The 24,424-nt window shown below is 49.7% G+C and overlaps 2 protein-coding genes across 12 annotated transcripts in view; one reads left to right on the top strand and one right to left on the bottom strand.

The window, feature by feature from the left end:
- The window catches only part of DNAJB2 (DnaJ heat shock protein family (Hsp40) member B2), a 28,773-nt gene extending 25,497 nt beyond the window's left edge, over positions 1-3,276 (top strand). For 8 of the 9 annotated variants that reach the window (XM_053283058.1, XM_053282748.1, XM_053283138.1 and 5 more), the window contains 2 exons: positions 731-785; positions 2,400-3,276. In XM_053283058.1, the coding sequence (XP_053139033.1) occupies positions 731-759 (29 nt within the window). In that variant the 3' untranslated portion in view covers positions 760-785; positions 2,400-3,276. The remainder of the gene's footprint in view (positions 1-730; positions 786-2,399) is intronic. The other variant, XM_053281201.1, reaches the window with a different exon arrangement.
- Positions 3,277-4,104: 828 nt separating this feature from the next.
- Positions 4,105-24,424, bottom strand: part of PTPRN (protein tyrosine phosphatase receptor type N) — a 40,553-nt gene continuing 20,233 nt past the window's right edge. For 2 of the 3 annotated variants that reach the window (XM_053275327.1, XM_053277031.1), the window contains exons 8-23: positions 24,257-24,294; positions 21,846-22,168; positions 21,026-21,112; positions 18,684-18,763; positions 18,012-18,076; positions 17,154-17,366; positions 16,014-16,229; positions 15,242-15,389; positions 14,896-14,969; positions 13,881-13,958; positions 13,026-13,145; positions 11,560-11,726; positions 7,030-7,083; positions 6,424-6,488; positions 5,844-5,917; positions 4,105-5,094 (exon numbers count right to left, since the gene is read on the bottom strand). In XM_053275327.1, the coding sequence (XP_053131302.1) occupies positions 5,023-5,094; positions 5,844-5,917; positions 6,424-6,488; positions 7,030-7,083; positions 11,560-11,726; positions 13,026-13,145; positions 13,881-13,958; positions 14,896-14,969; positions 15,242-15,389; positions 16,014-16,229; positions 17,154-17,366; positions 18,012-18,076; positions 18,684-18,763; positions 21,026-21,112; positions 21,846-22,168; positions 24,257-24,294 (1,874 nt within the window). In that variant the 3' untranslated portion in view covers positions 4,105-5,022. The remainder of the gene's footprint in view (positions 5,095-5,843; positions 5,918-6,423; positions 6,489-7,029; positions 7,084-11,559; positions 11,727-13,025; positions 13,146-13,880; positions 13,959-14,895; positions 14,970-15,241; positions 15,390-16,013; positions 16,230-17,153; positions 17,367-18,011; positions 18,077-18,683; positions 18,764-21,025; positions 21,113-21,845; positions 22,169-24,256; positions 24,295-24,424) is intronic. The other variant, XM_053276174.1, reaches the window with a different exon arrangement.

Here is a 24,424-nt window from a genome sequence, read left to right as displayed (position 1 = left end):
ATGCAGTAGCTTAAACCAGATCTAGGTGCTAAGGGGGCAGGGTACTCATAACACTCAGCTGCTCTGTTGCCCTTTGTTTACTTAACACTCCTGATAGGTTTTCAGCTTTATAGGGACATCAGGGCCTGAAGGCTCACAATGGAGCTCTTTCAGGCCTGAATTGCCTGTCTTCCTGCCCTGAGCAAGGAGGTGATAGCAGGGCAGGAAGTTCTTCATACTGGCCAAATCAGAGGTGGTATCTTTTTCAAAGGGATCCCAGTCCCAATGCAGCGCAGTAGGCACTTCCTGTGAATGTGGGGGTAGAGGAAACCCCCTACCTTTGACATGACTCAGCCATTCAAATGTTGGCTTTCAAATGGGAGCAGGGATCGAGGGCTGTGTGTTACTTACCTTCCCCTGCCCAAGTGCATGGCGTTTCCCCTGCAGCCACGGGTCTGCCCTTAATTCTGCTTGCTGGTGTCTTGCATCATCACTTGTTTGTACTATAGTATCCTAGAGTGCTTAGCCTCCCATCTCCTCTTCCTCCTCCACTCCTGCCTGAGAGGGCCTAATAGGTTTGCAACCCCATTCCTTTTGTCTGCTCCTGGTGGCAGGCCCTGGGTACGGCTTCGGTGGATGCTTGATGTAGGAATGTAACTTGTTGGTGCCCTCTCTCTCTTTCTCCGCTGCTGCTGTTGCTGCTTGTCTGCTCTCCTGCCCATCCCTCCCTTCTGTGCTTCCCATGCCACAGACCCCGATGGACAGGCATATTCTGTCTGACGCCCCTCAATGCTGCCTCCCGGAAGGTAATCCTCAAATGTTCATTTTGCCTGATCATTTGGAACAGTAGAATTCTTCAGCAGGGCTGTGTATATTCCTTACATTTTTGAATTGGCTGCACTTGTGTGATACCTCTTGTTCGGGCACCCTAATAATTTGGACTATTCCTGAAAAAAGACACTTGCACAGGTCTGCCCTTCTCTTTCTGTCACCCCTTCCTTTCTCCCAAAATATCCAGATAATAAAAACAAGCTTATGGAGCCAGGAGGGGAAAAAAAACCAAAACCACACACACCTCTGCAGATGTACTCGTTGCATTATTCTGGTTGCAGACTTTAGGTTTATTAGCTGCATCATTTTAGTCTGGGTTAGAGGAACTATAGACTATACACAGCCCTGGTGATCATGATTGTGGAGATCTAGTGGCCTCTTACCCTGCCTACTGCCTCTTACCCACATGCTGCCCTGTATGTGGTGTTTTTTTATTTTTGTTTTGGTCTCCGATGTCCTCTAGTCCTTTCTTGGGGAATGCCTGCATTAGGTACCTGGCGGGAGGGGGCAGGCAGAAGCAGCAGCTGACCATCCTACAGCTGCCTGGGATCCTTCTTGCAGGGACAGTGTAGAATTTCATGGTGTTGATCCAGGTGACATCAGAGTGAGGATGTGAGTTGAATATTGGGGTTAAGTGGGGGCTGCTTCATTAGGAGCAGCTTGATCCTACCTTCTACTTGCTTGCTTGTTGGTGTTTATATCCACTTCTGCCAAAGAACCCAGAACCATAAACATGGTTCTGTTTATCCTCACAACAACCCTGTGAGGTAGGTTAAGCTGAGAGATAAGTGACTGGCTCAGTCACCCAGTGAGTTTCATGGCTCAATGGGGATTTGAACTCTGGTCTCCCCAGTCCTAGTTCAACACTCTAACCAGTGCACCACACTGGCTCTCAAACTATCCTTCAATTTAACACATGGTGCTTCAATAAAATCTGAAAACTCATGATGTAAAACAAAACTAAAGAGCCTGGCCTGGTGCAGTGATGAGGTGGAAAACACATTTAAGCCACTTTGGGCTCTCTAGAGAGAGGGCAAGTTTTAAATGTAAAAGTAAAAGGGATAGATGGGTTCCGCTGACCTGGCCTTTCTGCGCACACACACAACTTCCACCCATAGTCTCACCTTACTTGTCTTCCACCCCCAATGGCCTTAAAATGCAATTGGATAAAAGTAAACTGCCATAGTTAGAAACCCGTCTCTCAGGGGTTTGCTACAGAATCCTCCAGAAGGAATGCTTAGTGTTGGGTGGGTCCTGTTGTATGGGGTGGGTGGGTGGGTGCGTAGCAATTCACCAGAGCAGCTTGCTCGCACCAGCTTGACCTGCATCTATTCCTTTGTTTGCATTCTCTGAGATGCGGCTGCTTTCCCACAATTGGTTTTAGAACCATGCGCCTGAGTCTCCAGCAAGTAGAAGCCGGGGGAGGGGGATAGAGTCCTCTGGGGAAGGTCTCACCGCTGGAGCACAGCTTGCTACCACACACTTTCCACTACTGTCTGATTCACGATATCCATGTCTTTTCTCTCTCTCTCTCTCTCTCTCCTCACCCCACCCCCCTCCTGTCTTTTCTCCTTGCTTTGTCTCCCTAGGTGTGTTCTGAGTCTGGAAGAGCCCCGTGGGGATGGCCTCTCTAGCATTCGTGCTCACAGAAGGCTGCTCAAGCCTGGACTTTGCTTTCTGTTCCTTCCCTGAGCTCTGCCCTGGGGATTGGCAGGCTCCCACTGTGTGACTCCCTCCCTCTTCATTCCTTCTGCTGTGTGTCATGTAGCACCCAGTAGCTCACAAGGGCCAGGCAGGGCACAGCCTGGCAGTAGCTAGGCTGCTGCTCTTGCATTAACCGCCAGCAGGATGCCCTCTGGCCCTAGGGAGCCCACGTCCCCCTGGCTGCAGGCCACCTTCATTCACCATGACTCTGTTTAGAAGAGGATCCCGGGGCATAGCTCAAGAGTGAGATGAACCTTGCTGTAAGGCTGGACAATTACCAAGTAGTAACTGGACTGTGGTGGAGGCAGAGAAGCCCTTCCTGAGTGGGGCTGGATAGTTCTGGGAGGGACCTCCCAGCTCTAGCACAGGAGATGTATATAGCTGCAGGGGTTGGGAGTGTTGGGGGACAGTGGCTTTCAGTCATGGTGGCAGGGAGCCCCCTTTCTAGGTGCAGAGGGCCTAATGCTCTAGAGCCAAGGGCTATAATAAACCATACTCTCCCCCCCCCCTTAAGAGCAGCAGTGACTCTTGTAGACCAGGCCTTATGGCAGCATCAGCCTTTTCCCATAAAAAGGACAGGGCTGCAACAACCTCTCCCCCCTTTGGAGGAAACCCCCTTCCTTAACCTGACAGGGCTAGAAGGAGCACAAAACCACTCAACAGGTCTATAGCTGTAGGGAGTGAGTTTGGTCTCTTTTGTAACACAAAGTGCTGGCCTGGTGTAGAATGGAAGACCTTGTCAATAAATTTATTTGCAATGAATGCTGTGTCAGATCTCTGGGAGGCAGTGGCTGACCAGCCTGAGGAATTGCATTATACACTTCCAATGGCAGTAGCTCAGTTCAAACATACTAGCATGAGCAACCAGTGAAGAACACAATTGTTGAGTCTCTTCCCCATCACCTACTTGGCACAAGTGATGTCCTCAGCTTAAATTCACAGCAAGGGAACAGTAACCTCAGATTACTGAATAGGACCCCCACCTCCTCCCCACCACCCACATTGAACACTATCACTATAAGAGATTCAGAGGGGCTTACTAAGCTGGTGAGCCCAGTGGTCTGCCTCAGTATAAGGCAACCTTCTCTGTTAAGTATACTTCCATAAACAAAGAAAAACCCAATGACGGTGCTGTATGGCAAATGAGCAGGGCTCCCACAGCCTACCCTTTGTTCCAGCAATTTACAAAGCCCTGAGCCCAAGTATGAAGATTATATTCCAAACATATGAATCCAGCAGAGGTGGCCAATTCCTTTAAATGGTCTCTAGCACCACGCAGAGGAAGAGGCACGGAAGGTATTGATCCATGGGCTACCCTTTTTTTATCCCACCCTTCATCGGAGGAGTTCAAGGCAGTGGAAGTTTGTTTCTAATCCTACATGAATGGTGAAGCGGTTAGGCTGCAAGAGACAGGAATTAGCCCAAGGTCACCTACTAAACTTCATAGGTGAGTGGAGATCCGAGCCCAACTACTTCCTAGTACAAGTACAAACCTAGAGTCACTACTTGTCAGAAAATATTAACAGCTAGCACCATGCAAATTGTGCCCCTCGGCCCCTGTCTGACACATGCACAGTGGGGAGGCTGGGCTGCAGCTGCACAAACACAACACCTTTATTCACATCAAATACAAAATTAGATTCTCTAGAAATGTCTCTTAGTGAAGTCACACCAGGGAGGAGGAGGAGGCAGCAGCAGGCAGAGAAACACCACATTGGGCAGGGGCAGTGGCTCTATTTCCCTAGGGGGCATACTTCCTCCCTTTTAGGAAGGGAGAGAATTGCTGCGGCTAGGCTTGGTTCTAACCCGGCAGGTGATAGCGATTAGGTTAGAAGCAGCACCTCTCCTGCCATGTTGCACTGGGCCAGGGACCTCAGCTGCCCTGGGGGTCAGCACAGAAGCAAAGATGAGAAGGAATGGCAAGGGGATGAGAATGGCATGATGTAGCAAGACTGGCTTTCCTCTTGGTGCCTTGGTATTATTGGCTAGCCATAGGTTAGATTGATGTTATTTGGCCCAAACAACCTTCTGCACAAAGGACCAAGGGGGTCCCTGTTATCAAAGTTCACACCTTCACCTGTGCAGAAGCAGGCATGTCGGCAAACAGAATAGGCACACGGAGGCTCGTAGATCTCCAACAGCGCCTTGCTCTCTATTGAACTTGCAGCCAATGCCTCATTCTGTGGAACATCCACAAGAGCATGAAGGCCATCTGGGTTCCCCAGGCAGCAAACTCACCTCTGGGAGTGCAAAGGGGAACAACCCACCTCACATCAACCAAGGGTAAGTTCCAGAAGGGTCAGGGTGAGGCTAAAGAGCATGAGGCACCAGGAAGTCTAAGGGTCAGGATGGAAAGGGGGCCGCATCCCACAACTGGTTTGAATGCAGCCGTGGCCAACAACATAGAGGTGGACGTTATGAAGAGAGAATACCCCAGGCATGGACACAGCAGAGGTGAAGGGTTGAAGGGGGTGGAAGTCACAAAGCTAGGGTGCGCTGAGTGGGCCATCATTGTGGGAGCGCCTTCAGAATAGCATTCACCTCTTCTGCCACAGCTGTCAGTGCAAACTCAAACTGGTCCTGGGGGCACAGAAGCAGTTGCTTAAAAGAGTTATGAGCACACAACATGAACTGGGGCACAGACATATTCTCAGTCTCCCTACCCTCCCTCGAGGAGGGGGGGCACATCTTGCTCTACAGGGGTCTGGTTGGGGCTTAGGAAACCCAGCAGCCCTCGTCTCAGCTCTTTTGACTTCAATCTTAACCCTCCTAGACCTGGAAAACAAACCCAAGCATCACAGGCCATGGGTACCAGGACGCCATGCTGTCAAAAGGTAAGATCAGCCCCTCAAAATAGCCAAGAGAAGCAGGAACAAGGGGCTCTTTCTTGTCTCAGCCCTAGATCCCCTCACCCTCCTCCTCCTCCCCACAAGGACCAGTGCACTCCTCTCCTGTGCTTAAAGCTCTGCTAGGTGGGCAGAGATGCACTTTTAAAAGTGGCAACTCTTGTATTTAGCAGGGGGACAGCAAGAGTCTCAAGTGCAGCAGAGCATCCATTTCAGTGGCTGCTGCTGGAATCTCACCTGTGCTATTTGGACTGTGAAACTTTTGGGGGAGAGTGAACCCCTTTCTCATGGCTATGTAAACTGCTTAAAAAGCATATTTTGTTGCAAAGCAGAATAATAATACATAAAAAATGACAAAGCTGCCCTCTAGTAGATTCTTGTACCAGTGTAAACCTCTGAGTAAACCTGCACCTGAGGCTTCACTGTTCTTCACAAGGGATGCACAGAGCTATAACTCAGCAAGAAAGGGAGTATCAGAAGTACCTTAGTTTGCACCATGCCAGGCCGTTGATCACGGACATGCTCCAAGGTGGCTGCAATATCTATCTCCTTCACACCTAGCACAGAAGTGGAGACAGTGTCAGAATATGGCAAAGCGGAAGGAAGGGAACAGGGGGCTCCCAGCTTTGGTCCCCAGATATTGTTCAACTCAGGTGGTCAGCCGTTGTGGCTGGAGATGACGGAAGTTGTTCAACAGCACCTGGGGGACCCAATGCTACCATTTCTATGCTGCTTTTCCAAAGAATTTCTCAAAGCTGTTTACAAAGAAAAAAGTAAATAAATAAGGTGGTTCCTTGTCCCCAACGTGCTCACAATCTAAAAGGTTGGAAACCCTGCCTAAGCAGCAGTAATCATGGGATGCAAGGACAACCAGGGGTAGACACAGAGGGGACAGGAAAAAAGGTGGTAGATGGAGAGTTGGAGGCTTCCAGAAATAATTTGGAGGGATAAGGAGTCTGAATGAGTGGTTCAACTCAGACACCTGTGGGTTTGGCCCTCCTAAGGTGCGGAAGTTGTGCAAGTAGGATGGTCTCATGGACGTGTCTTCCTCCCACCCACTCACCTTTGGCCATTCGGTTCAAAACCATGTCAATGAGGATGTATGCTCCAGTCCTTCCGGCACCATCACTGCAAAAATAAATAAATGAGATTTTGCAGTAGGGAAGCTGAACAATGCAGACCCACACCACATCTCCTCTCTTAGATGGAAGATGGAAGAGGGAATATTCCAATTCAGCAAGGATCTGCTCATCCCCTCAGATAATGCTACACAGTGAGGCGATTCTCACGACCAGACGAAACTGGGCTAAGGGAGCCCAGCCTGGTTTTGGCTGGCCATGTGCTGCCCCGAGAGCTGTGCAGCCCCCAGCAGCAAGCCTGCTTAAATGCCTTCCCTCTTAAACCCCCTGTGATCATCTGTGGGGAAGGGAAGGTAAACTCTCCTTCCCTGCAGTTAGCCCTGGCAGCTCTCCTCACTGATCGTCGGGAGAGCTTCAGTATTTTCTAATCTATTCTCCCCAACCACTAAAGACACCACCTTCCTGTGTGCTGGTGAAGAGAACCACTCTCTCTACCTCCCCAGGGTGGTGTTTCCATGGCAACACCACAACCCCCTCCGAGAGCGATGGTGCTTCATTCCCCCATCACTCCCCAATTCCCAGGGCATTACCTGCAGTGTACGACGATTGGGCACGAGCGGCCTCGATAGCACTTGTTCACCTTCCTGCTGGGACAAGGGAAAAAGGGGGTCAGAGAGCAGCCACTCTCTTCTCACTGAATTCTTGGGAGCCACAAAGAAGCCACACAGATTAAGTCCCCTTCCCCTCGCTGCATAGCCAAAGAGAATGAGGGTTGGGTGTGAGGATGGCCACCATCCAGCTTCTGACCACATGCTGCAGGAGTTCAGCACCAGGCAGGGCCAAAATATTTCACTGCTAGCTACCAGCTGCATATTGCGAGTGAAAGGCTGCCACTTGAAAATAGCTTGGGAGACATTCTTCCCCACAGTCCAAATGGAGCAGATGCGGCACTTTCTAGAACAGCCCTGGAAAGCATGATGTGAGCTCTCCAGGAGGTCAAAGAGCTCAAAACAGCGCTCTGCAATGCAAAATGTCCCTCTCCTCATTTGCTCCCGACGTCCCCCCACAAAGAAATAATCCCAACATGGATTTTTCAAAATCAGTTTATCACATAGGAGTTTTTTTACTATTTTATGCCAGAAGAGGCCCCAAATGCCAAGTTACCTACAATAATGTATTGTAGAGCAAAATGGCCCTCTCTAAGGGATGCTGTCATCTTCATACGACATTTATTCCTGTATATTTGCAGGTGCAGAACACTTGCTTTCACATGACTGGCTGCAGAACTAGAGATCCTTTGCAAGAAGGCTGAGAAGTACTTTAATAATAATACTTAGCCTAGAGCCATCTGGGTGAGGCAGTATAATTAATAAACAAACAAATAAAATGTTGCATTTGTCTTGCATATGCAAAGCACTTCACAAACATTATCCTGATGTAATCCTCACAACAACTCTGCTAGATATTCTCTTCCCCACATTACAGATGGGAGGCTGAAAGGGTGTAGCTTGCCTAAGGCCACCGAGCCAGTTCATGGCAGAGTTGGGATTCAAAGCAAGGAGGGTCCTGATTTGCCGCTCAGTCTCTTAGTTCTTCACAATATCTCTAATTCACGGGGGTCCATGGGACTTTTTCCAGCGAGGTGGGTAAAGGCTACAATCCTATACCCACTTACCTGGGAGGAAGCCTTAGCCAATTCAGCTCAATGCAGGACTGGCTCACCCACATCCTCCTTGTCCCACTTTCAGGCACCCATGCTCACTTTCTCTCTCTTCTGTGTGTTAAGAGGAATTTCTCCACTCATTTCTCCACCAAGCATCTGAACCACAATAAAGTACATCTCAAATGGGCCTAATATACTTATGAGAGATATGTGAGTTATTTGAGAAGGCGAAAAGATTTCACTGTATAGTGAATCATTCATTCATTCAATTTCTATACCACCCTTCCAAAAGTGGCTCAGGGCAGTTTACACAGAGAAATAAGTAAATAAGATGTTTTGGCATTTTCTGAGCATATAATTCTGAGCAAATTTCTGAGAAAATCTGAAAAATTCATGTTGGAGTCATCTCTTGGGTGGTTTGTAAATGTCCATCTGCAAATGAAATATTTTGGGAAGAGAGCTGGTCTTGTAGCAAGCATGACATGTCCCCTTAAGCTAAACAGGGTCTGCCCTGGTTGCATACGAAAGGGAGACTAGAAGTGCGAGCACTGTAAGATACTCCCCTCAGGGGATGGAATTGCTCTGAGAAGAGCAGAAGGTTTCAAGTTCCCTCCCTGGCTTCTCCAAGATAGGGCTGAGAGAGATTCCTGCCTGCAACCTTGGAGAAGCCGCTGCCAGTCTGTGAGGACAATACTGAGCTAGATAGACCAATGGTCTAACTCAGTAAATGGCAGCTTCCTATGGTACTCAGCTCCAAAGCTAACCAGGGCAGACATTCAGCATTCCTTGTTCACATGGAACAGCTGAACTGGCAGCTTGAGAGCCTGGGATCCACTCCTTGGTACAGGGACACCACTTGCCATTGACAAGTACACAAATGCATGGGAGGTCAGGAAGAGAGTCGCAGGGTCTTTGCCTACATGGAACAAGTCCAACAGTCCTAGGGAGCCTCCTGTGTGCAGAGCGCCTTCAGCCACCCAGCACTGCTGTGCAGGGCATCTTCCCTCTCCAAAGGGAAGAGACAGGAGCTCCTTTTAGGGCAAATGTCTCTTTTGCCCCAATGGCCAAGGGGGTAGGAGGTGGGCAGCAGCGGCGGGGGGCGGCGGCCACAACAGCAGCCTGGGCCCTGTCCTGTTCCATGCAGCCAGCACAGCAGCCAATGATCACTTTTGTGACTATGCAACTGGGCCAGGATTACTAGCTGCAAATCACAAAAATGACACTGGCAGCTGTGAAAGAGAGAGATAGAGAGAGAAGGAAGGAGGAGGAAAAGGAGAGGTGGTGGTGGTGGCGGCGGCGAAGGAGGAGGAGGAGGAGGAGGAGAGAGCACATGGCACAATGCAGGCAGAGAGGAAATAGCTAAGGGAGCTCTGTAGTGCACTCCCTGCAAACAAGAGTGGCAGAGAAAGCAGTACTGAGGGGGGCAGGGATGGGGGGCGGGAGAGGGAGAGCCAAGGGCACAGTCGGAGCCTCTCAGATTTCAGCTTGCAGGGTTCACCTATCCAGTCAGTGGGCTCCCAATTGCCATGCTCAACTGGTGAAGGAAAGAGGACCCTTGTACCCCCCCCCCCACCCCCAAGGCACAGAGGTCAGGGTCCTCTCCTTCCTACCATCTTCCAAGCCTGCAGCCACAATGAGAGAGTGTCTAACTGGCCTTGACACGTAGTAGAGTGTCCAACCAAAAGGTGATGTTGCATGGCAGAGAGGCCTCTTGTGGTGGCTGCCGGGTAAGTTTAAACAGCCCCAAATCCACACCCAGCACTAGCCTCTGGCTCCGCCACCACAGATGTCAAGTCAACCGGAGTCCCTTTGCCTGGGGCAGATGGGTGAATGCCAAAAGAGAGGAAGCTTTTTGGAACATGGAAGGGACACAATAGAAGGGATAACACAGGTTAGAATAATGTTGAAAGCGGTTTGCATAAAATGCCACTAACCGGCCAATCACAATGAACTCAAGTTAAAAACCAACAAACCAGACTGATTTCCCGGCCTCTCTTTGCCCCTTTACAGCATTTGTTCCACCATTCCCCTTGTCCCCCATCAGTGTCAATATAATTGCATATTATTTGACCATGGGGGGGGGCCCACCCACACCCACACCCACACCCACACCCAGCATGGCTGAATTTGAGAACCTCACAATTGTTGATCTTAAGCTGCAACAAGAAACAAGCAAACTAATGACATAGTTACATCACTGTCTTCGTTTGCAGAAGATTTCCCTCTTTGGATTCAAGGGGCAGGGGTGCCATTTTAGGTCCCTTAGAATGGGACCCAGGTCCAAGGCCTGCTCTTTGAACCATGGTGTGGTTGCATTCAAGGATTAAAATAGTTCACACACACTATTGGTTGACATACACTTCAAGTATATGGCAGCTTCCTATATTCCCATGAGAAGAACATTTGTCATGTTTTTGTTTTTATTTTTCATAACCAGATCCAGAAATATAGGTAGTTTTGAGGAAATAAATTACATGCAGTCTGAAACATATGAGGGGAAAACTCCCACTCCACCACACTCCCTTTGGGAGGTAGAATTCCTTGGTGTCCAGCCCCACAACTTCCCTGACTTTTTTTTTTTTTTTAAGGGGAATCCTTCAGTCATGAAGGTTTCTTTGCCTTAGAACAGGGCTTCTCAACGTGTGGGTCCCCAGATGTTATTGGACTTCAGCTCCCATAATCCCCAGCCCCAGTGGCCTTTGGTTGGGAATTATGGGAGTTGAAGTCTAATTACATCTGGGGACCCACAGGTTGAGAAGCCCTGCCTTAGAAGAAGGGATCTCAAACATGAGTCCCCAGCTGCTGTTAAGACTACAACTCCCATCACCCTCAGCCTTTGGCCATTGCATCTGGGGATGATGGGAGTTGTAGTCCAACAAGATCTGGGGCCCAAGTTTGAGATTCCCTGCCTCAAAGGCATTTGGAGTCTTTCCATTCATGCTTACTCTGCCTGTGAAGCCCGTATTTCCCAAAAGGCATTGTAATGGCTGGATTCCCAGTCATATATATTATGAGCACCCCAGATTATGACTGCCAGTTCTCCCATCAAACTTCATTGGACTCGGCACCTGTTCTGAGAGGATAAGAAACCCTCCCTGGGTTTCATTCTCTGTTGTGAAGGCTGTTTGAAGTAGTTTATGTGAAACAGTGATGCTAGGATCTCTTACTGCGAGTCACAAGAGCTTACTGGTACATTGCATTCTAGGAGGCCTCTTTTCTCTTTCCCACCCACCCACCCCCGACTTATGGCATCACCCCTGGGGAACATTTTCTGATCAACTCTTGTCACTGGGTGGGATTGCCAAGGAGGGATTGAAGCCTCACATAGCAGCATATGTTCTGGAACTCAGCCATGATGTAAACTAGGACCCTCACTCCCCTTCCCCCAATCTGATCCCAAATCCCTCAGCTCCTGACATCTCATGCTAGTGGGGGTGGGGGTGGGGATATCCCTCACCTGCGGAAGTCAAGAAGAGGCCTTGTGGTGGTGGGGATGCCCTCTGCTGGCCAGCTGAGGAAGTGGAACTGTGTCAGAGTCCGCGTCTCCTGGGACTGCACATTCTTCAGGTAAAAGCTGCGCACTAGGAAATCCTCGCACCAGATGTGTTCCGAGACCAGGTTCACCTGAATGGAGGGAGGCGGATGAGGGTGAGGGAATGCTCACTGCCATCCCTCATCCTTCATGGAGGTCCTATTGCCACTGTGATACAATAAATTGGAGCTGGGAATGGTGGGAGGTGTAATCCAACAGCTGCGGAGCCTCAAGTAAGTTGGCCATCCCGTTTTATTCTGTTCCATCAATGACAGCTCCTCTCCTGCCATTTGGCAAATCCTAGGGTAGTTAGAGGAAGGGGCAAGCTCTGGCCACCCCTGCAAGGATTGTGCCCATCCCGTTCTTTCCCCAGAAAGACAGTACCCACAGTCAGCAACTTGGGGCTTATTGATAGCATCAGAATGAACATGTTACTCTCAGGGCAGCTGGTTTGGCACATTTCAGCCACAGTTCCAGCCTTTATAAGACCATCTTGGGTCACTCACTGCTCTGTGGAATCATGCAGTCTGGCAAATAAATAACTTGCATTATTCATTTGATCAGAGATGGGCAGTGTCTTAACTCTGGGGGTGGCGTTGTGATTGAGCACCATATTATTCAGGAACTGGGTTGATCATGCTCTCTGAATGAGTCTGTTGTATTGCCCAAGAGGCTTTGAGAAAGTAGGGTGTGGACAGAGGAAGAGTCTAGCTATCCAAACTTAAGGAAGAAAAAATGGCTGCACAGGAGATACGCTGGAATGTGATGTGCTCCTACTCAGCCGAGAGCTGCGTGTGAATGGTGCATCCATGGAGGCATGGTGGATTGCATCAAGGAATCAGCATCTTTTCTGCTATGTGCCCCAACCAGGGGCATAGCTAGCAGAAAGGGGGCCCATGTTTGCCCCTATCCCTGGCAGCCCCCGAGAGTGAGGGAGATAATGAAGAAAATAGGGAGGGGTGGAACTGGAGGGGCCTTAGGAGCTGAGGGCCCGGGTTCTTTGAACTGTTTCACTCAATTATAGCTAACGCCCCTGGCCCCAACCCAGCCGACACCTGTGCATGAATGACACCAGCATGTGAGCCGAGTTGATCAGCCCACCCACAGGGCCCATCTGGCAGCCTCCAGCTATGTTGGAGCACATAACAGATAAGCAGCTCCCGCTTGGGTGGGGGCTGCATCTGAAGAGTGAAACCGTTACCTCAAAAGCAGATGTGGCCCATGAGAAACCAGCTGGCCACCCCTTTATCATCTTAAGAAAGATGAAGCAAGATGCCCTAAGGAACTGATCCTACTGTCCACCGTATAAGTGAACAGGAAGTTGCAGCAAGTTCAGGAATCCTATCTTAAGATGATGACTGTGTCAACAGGCAACTGGTTGCCAAGCTCACCTCATAGATGTGGTAGAGCGAGGAGCCCTCGTCCGGCCAGTAGCGGTCACACTGTTTGACACCATCTTCCACTAGTGGGCTCAGCATCACAATGACAGTGCAGCCATTCTCCCACACCATCTAGGCACAAGCAATAGGCATCACCCACAGCACCCAGCCCTAAAATACACACACCCTTGTCAGAGCCAGTAAAGGCAAAACCTGCCAGTTGCAAGGAGGGTGTGTGTCCAGGTAGGTACCAGGGCAGGAGTGAGAGAAAAACAAACAAAAGCATCTAGCATGCAGGAGGGCTGTGGGTTTCTCCAGTTGGAGGGAGCCCCATTTTTTTGCCCTATTTCAATCTGGCCTGAAACATACTCTAGGGCTGGTGTACACCATGCACCCAAACAGCCATACTGTGCAACCAGAGAATGTAGTATTTGGCACAGAATTTTGCCTACAGAAAAATCTTCACTTCCATGCAAGGACAAAACAAAAGCACACATTTCAGTCACGTACAACTGTAGAGAGAAGCTTGGAAATTACGGGTCATATCTAGTAACATCTCCAGATTTAGAGAGAGAAGCCAAGTAGGACTTTCAGTGGAGAGGTCTCGGGATTCTGTGTAGCTTTTCTTCCTAACTCTTCTGCTTCCAGAGAAGCAATATAAAATATGCAAATCAAGCAGCTCTGCATAACTCATTCATAGTATTTCCCATTTCTTGGTGTGAAGGAAACACAACCCTACCCATACCCCAGCAAAGAAGGCTTTTGCTACAGGCAGGTCAGAAGCCTCATACCTATGTGCTAAGGTGCTCTGTATCCCACTCCCAAGTTCTTTCCTAGTTAGGCCACCACATGCCAGGGCCGTCTCACCTGCCAAAAGTCAGCAATGGTGTGGGACAGTGGTCCTTGTGTGGCAATGTATGCTGGCATCCGTGGGTCGTGGTCAATCTGCAATGAAAACAGCAGCACCTGCTTTAGACTTTTCAGTGGTGAGGCAGAACAGAATTGAAGGTAAAATAATATAGACGTAAGGAACACCGGACCCCAGATAGAAGCCTCCTTGAGATCGGCTGGATATTTGGAGTCCATTCATGATTATTATTCTTGTGCTGGCATACAAATATCTGAAGCTATCAAGACTTGGCTGTATCTTAAATAAGTAGAAATATATTCAGTTCCTACACTACTGTAAGCAGGCATTCAATCCAGCCTCCCAAATATACTAGACTGGAAGATTATCAGTAACCAAGTTAAAAAAAAAAATTTTTTTTTAAAGAGCAAAGCCAATCCACCTTCAGGACACAACTGCCTATTGCACTACACTGTTGCTCTTACTAATGTGCATGGCTATTGCACAGATGCACTTCTCATCTCTGACTGCAGATAGAAACAGAGAGGCATCAAGCTTCTTCCAGAGACTCGAGGAGAGATTATGCAGCCAGTGTGAAAGGGGAGAATTTAGGCTACTGGAACAGAAGCTGTCCAATTCAAGTATAGGGAAGTGAAAGACTTCACGCCAAGGAGCGAGACATGGCGTACCTGGCTCTGGAAGGCAGGTGAGAGACAGCATCAGGAGGGACCTGGCTTTCTCACCCACTTTGGCAGCACAGAGGAAGCACGTTCAGAAAGATAAGACTCTTGAACTGAAAGAAAGAGTCTGGGGCCAGGGAAGGGCGGGCTGGTGTTTCATTTATGATGGGTCTGGTAAATTTACACATAGTGGAAGTGGCTCCAGGAGTGCCATTTTCAGTGCTGTGCTTGCTGGGGCTGGGAAAGAGGTATAGTAAAAGGCAGCCTCTTCCAGGGCGGGAGGGAAACACACAGAGCGGATTTCAAGAATGACAGGAGGAGGTCAGGGCTGAGCATCTAGGTGTCTGTCACTCACAATGGGGCTGGCATTGATGAAGTCACTCCGGGATGGGTTGCTCTCAGCTTTCAGCTTGATACGCGCATGGTCATCTGGGAAACAGCACAAAGAGCCAATGTAACAGGCCTTGGTGGAGCAGGTTGAGACCCTAAAGGTCTTCTGGACCTCAGTCCTGTTGAGGTTGGAATTCTTGGGGAACAGGACCCTCCCGCACCAAAACCCAAAGAGCGAGTCAGTCACACAAGTGAATCCCTACACCACATAGAGGCCCCACTTCCAGTGCCTCACTCCAGGCCTCTCAGCCCTGGCAACAAGAGAAACCTTGGCCTACGTTGCATGTGTACAGGAGCCGTTAGGCACTCACAGGGCACATAATCCGGGTTTCGGTTTTTCTTGATGCTCGCTTCACACTGGGCAGCATCACAGGTATTTGGTTCAGCCTGGTATGCACACAGAGCTTGCCACTCCTTGGCTAGTCGATCACGGTTGCGTAAGTGGTCCTCCATGTATGCCTGCAGAGGGCAATGATGCAGTTACCACCTCCTGAGTACACCCAAGAACATGCTGGAATTTATGGGCTGAGCTTCAAGGTTAAGCCTGTGGAGTCAGGCGGCATATTAATTAATTTAATTAAAGGCAGCAGAGCCACTGCTGCTGGCTGTAATGGCAGGCCCATGAGGTCTGCTGGGAGCATGCCTAGCACTTCACATTTCAGGCAGAGATTCTCCCTAGAGAAAGCTTCCAGGTCTGTAGCAACCCTGGCTCTTGGAAAGCTGCTGTATCTGGCCAGCTTGCATCTTAATATGCCTGCCCCCCACTTCCTTCCATCACCAGAATAGACACAATGGCCTATGTCTAGATTATTTGGCAGGCTGCCGCTCCTCACCCACCACTCCCACCTTCCCTCCGAGGCAGCTCTCTGCTCACTGCCCCTGCCACTTGCTTCCCACCCACCTGCTGCTGGCCTTCATGGCAGTCTGCTGCTCACCACCACCAGCAGCGCCGGCCTCCCATTATACCACCGCAATGCAGTATAATGACACCACTGCCCTGGCACCTCATGCCACAATGGTAGAATGGGAGGCTGGCTCAATGACAGATCTTCCTTGCCTCCCCTATACAGGGTGCAGCCTCACCAGAATCATGTGCCCAGTGGAGATGTCCATGTTGGATTGCACAGGCTCCTCACACCAAGATGGCGTGCTGCTATGGGAGCTGGGGCTGGCCTGGGGCGCATCGCTGAACTGTGAGGAAACACTGCTGACACGCGAGTTCTCGGCTGGGGCCGGGGCCGAGGGAGTTTCTGCACGGCCAAACAGCGACTTAGCAGCCATGTGCTGCCGACAAAGTTCCTGCAGGACAGACACAGTTGCAACAACTATTGTACATCAGCCACCAAGAGTTGCCATGGATGGCTCTCGCAAGATAAACACTGGGTCTGAGTTAGTCAGAAGACGACAAAGCAGAACAAACCTCTAAACCCTAAGCTTGTACCAAGAATGGAAGTGTGTGGGCAGGATCCCTCAGTCCCTGCATTCAGAGTTATTACAATAATGACAAGGTGGATAGAAAATAATGGAATGGATCACTCATGCCAGCTGAGACTGGAAGCCAAGAGCACTGGAGATTTATATCCAGTTCTCTAGAAGGAACTGGAAACCAGAATAGGAGGATTTCCTAGAGAGCAGCAGGGTCTAGCAGAACAAGTAGGACTTGCCAGAACATAAGAGAAGCCCTGCTGGATCAAGCCCAAGGCCTATCTAGTCCAGCATCTTGTTTCTCACAATGCCCCACCAGATGCTTCTGAGAAGTCCACAACCAGGAGATGAAGGTATGCCCCTTCTCCTGCTGTTGCTCATCTACAGCTGGTGTTTGGAGGCATCCTGCCTCTGAATCTGAAGGCAGCCTAATGCAATCAAGATTAGTAGCCATTGATAGACTTATCCTTCAGGAATAATTTGCCTAAGCCCTGCTTAAGGCCATTCAAGCTGGTGGCCGTTACCACATCCCATGGCAGAGGATTCCATAGATGAATTATGTGCTGTCTGAATAGGGAAGTTTTAGGGCAGCAAAATAATATTACTACATACAACCCTTCCTCAAGATCAGGTCTTTGAAGCTTTGTGGCTTCAGTTCCCCAATTCTGCAAGATGGCCGAAATTCAAGATGCCTTGCACAGAACAAGACGGTGTAAGTAAGCATGCAAATGTCTGTCCACTCAGTCATTGGCTTCTGGCGCATTCAGCAGGAGCTGACGACTGCCCACCCTGCTGTACCTGGTATTCAAAAGTGCTGTCCGCCGCTCCCTCAGGCCCCAGCCCTGCCAGCCGCTCTTTCTCACGCTGTTTGGCATGCTGGCGCAGACAGAAGACCACAGCAGCAGCAATGACAATGCCAGCCACGCAGGCCAGCAACACAAAGGTGAGGAGCACTGAGCGGAAAGTGTCACCAAAGTGTGTCGGATGTGGGTACGTCGCAGCCTCATTGCGCTGTGGGGAGGAAATGGTCATTGGGACAAGTGAGCAAGGAAGGGATGTGGATGGTATGCATACAAATGGAAAGGGGTGTCAGTCTAGAATGTACATCGGTCAGCTGCTACTCCTGACCCTCCCTTGAAATGCCTTGTGTTACTCCAGCGTCTTTGCAGTGTGGAGTCCGACCAAAACTGCTGCTGCCCCCTAGAGCAGGGATTCTCAACGTTGGGTCCCCAGATGTTGTTGGACTTCAACTCCCATAATCCCCAGTCCCAGTGGCCTTTGGTTGGGGATTATGGGTGCTGAAGTCCAAAAACATCCGAGGACCCAACATTGAGAATCCCTGCCCTAGAGGAGAGCATTCTCATGTCTTTGTGCTAAGCCGACAGTCCCACTGAACTTTCACTCTCATTAGCTAATACACCCTACAACCAGCACACCACCTCCCACCATGACAGGGCACTACATGCTAGAAGGAGAGCAAGTGGCAGTGTTCCCCATACCCCTGGCCTCCAAGTCCCAGGGCAATTCCTACCCAAATGCAGACATTCAGAACTGGCTAGGCAGCGACTTGGAATGTTCCAATCCCCTTCCTTGGCCAATCACAGCTAAGGCCCAAAGAATGCCACAAACCCATCATCCAATCACATTTAGCCTTACCTGCCCTATGCCTGTTTGTAGGATCTTTACTCCTACCTCAGACTCCAGTTGTGGCTTCACCAGTGCTAGATGAGAAAGTGGGGTCAGAAAAGAGAAGTCCGTCTGGGTGAGCTGCTATTGAGGACAGGAGACGGTAGAGCAGGGCTACACAACTTTCACCCTCCAGCTCTTGTTGGACTACAACCTCCATCATTCCCAGCCACAGAGGCCAATAATCAGGGATGATGGGAGTTGCAGTCCAAGAACAGCTGGAGGGTCAAAATCGTGCAGCCCTGCAGTAGAGCAATGGTTCTTAAAGGCTGAAGGCAGATGCTTGCTGGGGGAGCAGAAGAGCTGGCCGAAAAGGAAGTCCGCACCCAATACCTCTGAATCAGGGCAATATGTTATGTTTGACTTCCTTACTTTGGTTTGTTTTTTAAGGTGGCTGCCTTCATTGACAAACAATTTGCTTCCTGAGGTGCAAGACTTTTGATGGAGAATTGGGGAGATGGGCTGGGGAAGGGACGCAGAAAAGCAAGAAGGGTTAGGAGAAAGTGCAGTGACGTAGGATATCCCACACCTAATTGATGATGGGGGGTAGAACTACACCCCTCTTAGATTTAAAGTAGGAACATGGGCCTGTAACCACAAATATTCTCAAATATCATGACTGCCAATTCACCATCTACTTACCAGCCCTGTTGGCCACATCAGCCAATGACAGGTTTTGGTGGTTTTGACGGAGGCGGAAGGTAAGTGCTGGGCCCACAACACTGCAGAAGGAGAGTACTGATGTTACAAGGGACCTGCTTTCAAAGCGAGCTTGTTACCCACCAGGTGCTGCCCTTCTCTACCCACCCTTGCTGGCTGCCAAGCAAGACGGCAGTCATAAGAGAGGCAATGTTGTTTACCCAAAATTACCTTGAGCTATCCCTATTAACTCACTTACCAGAGCTTGAAGTTTGTTTTCACCTAAGACCACCTGTGTGTTGCCTCAGGGTAAGAAGTCATACCACAATCAAGACGTAGTCAGAGGTGCCATTCCCACCGGACTCCAGGGCAGAGGTCCGGGCAGCGGCAGCCCCCACTGTCTCTGGACACCCCCCCCCCCAAATCATGCAGGACTCTGTTGTGCCACTGCCGCCCTGCCACCAGCAGCCTACAAGAATTTCCTAGCCCGGAGGTGAGCACCGCAACGGCTTCTCTCTCCCTCTCAAGGCCGTGCCGCTGAGTGGGTTGGCTGCAGCCCAGTCCCAGTGCAGCCGCCCTCCTGTGATTGCAGCCAGGAGGTGCCAGCACAGGCAATCCCCTCCCTGAGCTGCAACCAGCGTGGGTTCCAGGATGCCTCCTCTGCACCTGGCGTAGGCCCACCAGCAGCACTGGCCATCGGGAGACTAAGAGGCTCTCCCCCTGTACTGCCAGTGCAGGCTGGGACTGCTGCTCCTTCCCCCCACCTGATGATCAGCTATTCAGTGGGTGGGCGGGGCTTACAGAGGCCTGTCTGCCTCCATGAAGCTCTCCAGCATGGGAGAGCTCTCCAGCTTGCTCCACGAGTGCAGAGAAGGCAGAGCAGCCAGCACCGGCTACAGATACCAGAGCGCTGTGCATGCCCTCTACCCTGCCTCCCACTGCTTCCATAGTGTGAGAAGCCTGTGCCTGCCTCATCCTCAGTGGAAAGTATGGGGATTGGGTGAGTTATCCCCCCACCCCGCGCTTTCTATATTTCTGGATTGGATTGGATTGGCATAGGGCTTTGATATCAGGCACAGATGTAGGGCAGGGTGGGGGGACACCATATATTTAAATTTGAAGCACATCAGTCAGTGTATTGAATTTTAATATTTTTTTTGCATTTTTTTAAAATTTCAAACAAGTCCCATAAGTGGCTTCATTCATGGCAGAACATTACAAAAACTTCCGGAACTGAAGCCACCCTGTCCCCTTGGACCATCATTCTGGCCCTGTCCACCCCCAGCACAGTACCTCCAGTGACTGTTGCTGCTGTCTATCTTATGTTTCTTTTTAGATTGTGAGCCCTTTGGGGGCAGGGAGCCATCTTATTTCTTTGGGTAAACCGCCCCGAGCCATTTTTGGAAGGGCGGTATAGAAATCGGATTAATAATAATAATAAATAATTCTGCCCCCATGTGGAGGAATCTGCCTTTGGCTTTCATTTTTTTAAAAAAGAGTGAAGCACTCCACTTTTCTGCCCAATCTTTGGATCTCCTGGAATGGCTTGGTCTAGAGCTTTAATATTGGACACAGATGGGAGGGCAGGATGGGAGGGCTCTGTCTATTTAATCTGAAGCTGATCGGTCAAACCCATTGATTTTTAATAATTTTTGTAAATTATTTTTTAAAACTTTTAAACAGTGGTAATTGTGCACTCAAGAAAGCTGTGTGAAACCATGGGGCACATGTGTTTATATCTATTATATAAATAGGGGGCGATGCTTATTTTGCAAGGGGGCCCCCTGTAAGCCTGCTAGGTCCAGGCTCCAAGATTACCAAGCTGCACCTCTGGGGGTAGTCAACCTGAGGCTCCAGCTGTTGTGGAGCTACAACTCCCATCATCCACAGCTGCAATAAAGGGTGGCTAGGGATGATGGGTTCTGTGGTCCCACAAAGTAGCCACCCCGCCATATTAATTATCTTGGAGATACAGAGCCCGGCCTAGTTCCAGGTTCATTGCAAGCATGAGACAAGCTGAGAAAGAGATGGGAAAGGAGGGTGGCCAGGGTGCCCTGTGATTCTCTGCTTACATAAATAAGGATTTTTATTCAGGATAACAGAACTGAACCACTTCCAAAGTCACCTCAGGAAATCCCAGCTTCATAAGACAAGCGCCTTCCTTTAGTACTGGAAACTCATGAGGAAGGGAGAGTCCAACCACCCCAAAGACACAGGGAATCCTGATCCCTCGCTCTTGGGAAATACATCTCCCAGGTTCTTGCCCTTCTTGAAGCACCAAGGACTCCTTTCCCTATGAATCCCCACCTCTTAAGATAAGCCCGCCACCCCCACCCAGCACTCACCTGAAGTTGATGAAGCTGGCAGTGGACAAATGCACATGCTCAGCAAGGATCTCCAGAAGGCGGATGCCAGCAGCAAGACTCAATGGCCTGCGGGTGGTGGAGACAGAATAGGTCACAAGCCAAAGGGAAAGCATATGTCTGAGACACAGTGAGTTGCATAGGGTAGGTGGACAGCAACTCCCCTGTGTTTATATACACCTGGCGAGAATACACAACTTCCCATCACCCTCAAATACCTGACCCAACCACATCTGCAGCTATCCAAAGGGTCCCAGCCATGACAGCTAACAGTCAATAGGAAGACATTAGACACGCTTGTGGGGGTTCAGTTCAAACTAACTCAAGTACTACAGCAAAGAACCATAAGATTTAGGAAAGATAGTGAAGAGGGAATAAGAAAAGGGGGGAAACGTTCTTCTTTCCCCATAACCCAAGTCTCACCTTCATCTCAGCACATTCACCTGACTTCCAGACCTTACCCTAATTATGTATCATCCGTCCCCCTTACTTAAACCCACCAACATTTGCTTGGTTTCTGCCATCCCCTCCAACTATAGGTATCTTCATAGATATTTTCTTACACAGTCAGTAGTACCAACTACGGGTATCTATCGATGTGTGGCTAGTATTAAAGCCTCTTTTTGAAGTACTGTTTAGGTGGAAGTAATACACATTCGTCCAGTATGAACCTTGATTTCATATCTATGTTAATCAAGCATCTCAAATCTCATCTGCCTAAAACCAGAGGATAAACCTCCCCCCGCACCAGCCCCACCCATATATGCATTGCCCCTCCCCCTCCCCAGGCCCTGCCCCTCACTTCTGGTCGGTGACAATGTAGCCGTATTCCTCAGCAGCCAGCGTCGCCTCTGGCCGCTCCTCATCCCTGCCAGGTCCCCCTAAGGCTGCATGGCTCTTCTTCATCACCACCACTTGCCCCTCGGAGCGAGTTGTGACCCCCTCACCAGGGGGCAGGGGCTCAGGCTGTTCTGGGGAAACCGTCATCATAGCTGCTTTGGTTGGGCCAAGCGTCTCCGCCTGAGCCTGTATTTGCCCCTCTGAGGGGACAGCACTAACATAGCTCTCTTGAGAGGGTAGAGGTGGCTCCAGTTCCTCCCCATGTTGCATTTCAGCTTCTGTCACCTGAGGAAAAAGCACCCATCAATACACCCAGCAAAGCACCATCCGCACCCAGCAATACCAATACCCTCACCTACCACGAGCTCCAGTGGTGGCCCCACCCTCCTTGCAAATCCCTCTGAATCTCAGGTTGCATCCATCCATTATTAGCCTCTGGCCACCAGCCCTGTCATTAAACCTGGCATGCAATGGTGGCCCACACATCCTCTTCTCCTTGCCATAGGCTGCCCATCTAGAAATTCACTATGAGAAACACATGATGGGCAAGGACCAGTCAAGCAAATCTGACTGGTTTGGGGGAGGAGGAGGAGATTGGGTACTGTGGCAGTGAGCTGCCTGCAACTTTGGAGAAGCTGTTGCCAGTCTGAAGACAATACTGAGCTAGATGGACCAAGGGTCTGACTCAGTATATGGCAGCTCCTATGTTCTTCATATGTTCCTATGAGCGTGGACTGTTCCCTTTCCTAAGCAGAGTCTTCCTTGGTTTAAATTTGGATGGGTGACTACATGTGAGCGCTGTTAAGATATTTCCATAAGAACAGCCCTGCTGGATCAGGCCCACAGCCCATCTAGTCCAGCATCCTGTTTCACACAGTGGCCCACCAGATGCCACTGGGAGCCACGGGCAGGAGTTGAGGGCGTGCCCTCTCTTCTGCTGTTACTCCCCTGCAACTGGTACTCAGAGGCATCCTGCCTTTGAGGCTGCCCTCTGACTAGTAGCCGTTGATAGACCTCTCCTCCATGAAGTTATCCAAACCCCTCTTAAAGCCATCCAGGTTGCTGGCTGTCACTACATCTCGTGGCAGAGAATTCTACAAGTGGATTATGCGTTGTGTGAAAAAGTACCTTCGTTCGCTGGTCCTAAATTTCCTGGCAATCAATTTCATGGGATGACCCCTGGTTCTAGTGTTATGTGAGAGGGAGAAGAATTTCTCTCTATCTACTCCATGCATGATTTTATAGACCTCTATCATGTCTCCTCACAGTCGACTTTTTTCTAAACTAAAAAGCTCCAAGTGTTGTAGCCTTGCCTCATAAGAAAGGCCCCTGATCATCTTGGTTGCCCTCTTCTGCACCTTTTCCCGTTATACACTGTCCTTTTTTAGATGTGGTGACCAGAATTGTACACAGTACTCCAAGGTGTGGCCGCACTATAGTTTGTATAAGGGCATTATAATATTAGTTTTATTTTCAGTCCCCTTCCTAATGATCCCTCGCATGGAATTGGCCTTTTTCACAGCTGCCGCACATTGAGTCGACACTTTCAACGAGCTGTCCACCACGACCCCAAGATCCCTCTCCTGGTCCATCACCAACAGCTCAGATCCCATCAACATATCCTTGAAGGTGGGTTTTTTTGTCCCAATGTGCATCACTTTACACTTGCCAACACTGAACCACACTTGCCATTTTGTTACCCACTCATCCAGTTTGGAGAGATCCTTTTGGAGCTCCTTACAATCCATTTTGGATTTCACTACCTGAAAGAGTTTGGTATCATCTGCAAGTTTGGCCACCTCGCTGCTTACCCCTGCTTCTAGATCATTTATGAATAAATTAAAAAGCACCGGTCCCAGTACAGATCCCTGGGGGACCCCACTTCTTACTTCCCTCCATTGCGAAAACTCTCTATTTATACCTATCCTGTCCTTCAACCAGTTAGCAATCCACACATGTACTTGTCCCCTTATCCCATAACTGCTAAGTTAAGGGATGGGGCCAAAGCCCAGTGGAAGAGCATTGGCTAAAGCTCAGTGGAAGAGACCCCCCCCCTTAATGGATGGAGCCAAAGCTCAGTAGAAGAGCATCTGTTTTTCTTGCAGAAGAGGATGTTCACTCCCTGGCATCTCCAGGTAAGGCTGGGAGAGAATCCTGCCTGGAAGCTTGGAGAGCCGCTGCTAGACAGTGTGGACAATACTGAGCAAGATGGACCAAGGGTCTGACTCAGTATAAGGCAGCTTCCTATGTAACTCACACTTCCCAACCAGATTCATTTTTCACCTGTAAACTGGCAGAAAGAGTATGTTAATGGGGGCTTAGGACACTGAGCCGGAGAGACTGCCCTGTGCATCTAGAAGGAGCTTCACTTACCCGCTTAGACTCCACGGTCTCTGGTCCAAGCCCACCTGCTGGGGAGAGAGAGAGACGAGGGGAATTTTTAAGGGCGCAAGAACTTGGAGCTTAAGAATGCTCAGAAGTCAAACCATCCCCACTGAAAACTCCACTCAGTAGCCCACATCATGACTAAATTTACTAGAG

The sequence above is a fragment of the Hemicordylus capensis genome, chromosome 1 (genome assembly GCF_027244095.1).
Source record: "Hemicordylus capensis ecotype Gifberg chromosome 1, rHemCap1.1.pri, whole genome shotgun sequence".
NCBI classification, from domain to species: Eukaryota; Metazoa; Chordata; class Lepidosauria; order Squamata; family Cordylidae; genus Hemicordylus; species Hemicordylus capensis.
The sequence above is the reverse complement of the archived record's forward strand: the minus strand, read 5'-3'. Positions and strand labels throughout refer to the sequence as shown.